This window comes from Eimeria tenella, genomic scaffold, assembly GCF_000499545.2.
Source record: "Eimeria tenella Houghton genomic scaffold, Eth_scaff3038, whole genome shotgun sequence".
In the NCBI taxonomy this organism is placed as follows: domain Eukaryota; phylum Apicomplexa; class Conoidasida; order Eucoccidiorida; family Eimeriidae; genus Eimeria; species Eimeria tenella.
This window is the reverse complement of record NW_013542907.1, coordinates 1,011-1,320: the sequence shown is the minus strand read 5'-3', so window position 1 is coordinate 1,320 and position 310 is coordinate 1,011. Positions and strand designations below refer to the sequence as shown.

At 59.7% G+C, this 310-nt stretch overlaps 1 protein-coding gene across 1 annotated transcript in view; it reads right to left on the bottom strand.

The window, feature by feature from the left end:
• ETH_00041945 (uncharacterized protein) overlaps window positions 1-310 on the bottom strand; it is a gene marked incomplete at both ends in the record, with an annotated part of 3,992 nt that overhangs the window by 2,721 nt on the left and 961 nt on the right. The window contains one exon of the mRNA XM_013375970.1: window positions 220-304. Within this exon, the coding sequence (XP_013231424.1) occupies window positions 220-304 (85 nt within the window). The remainder of the gene's footprint in view (window positions 1-219; window positions 305-310) is intronic.

Genomic DNA, 310 nt, shown 5'->3' with positions numbered 1-310 from the left:
AGGGGGCCCCCCAAAACACTGTGGGGGGCCCCCTGAGGGCCCAAGGGGCCCCACAGAATAACTCTGGGAGCCCCCAGGGGGCCCCCAACTGAAATTTAAGTTGGGTTTGCTAAAGCTCAAGAAGTTCTTAAACTGAGGGGGCCCCATTAGAGGGGCCCCCCAGGGGGGCCCCCCTAGGGGGGCCCCCCTGGAGGGCCCCCTAGGGAGGCCCCTTAAGACCTTATTAGCTGCAGAAGGGCCCTATAGAAAACATCATCTTCCACTTTGGCAAATTCTATTACCGGCAGCAGATCTACTGCTGCTCCTGCTT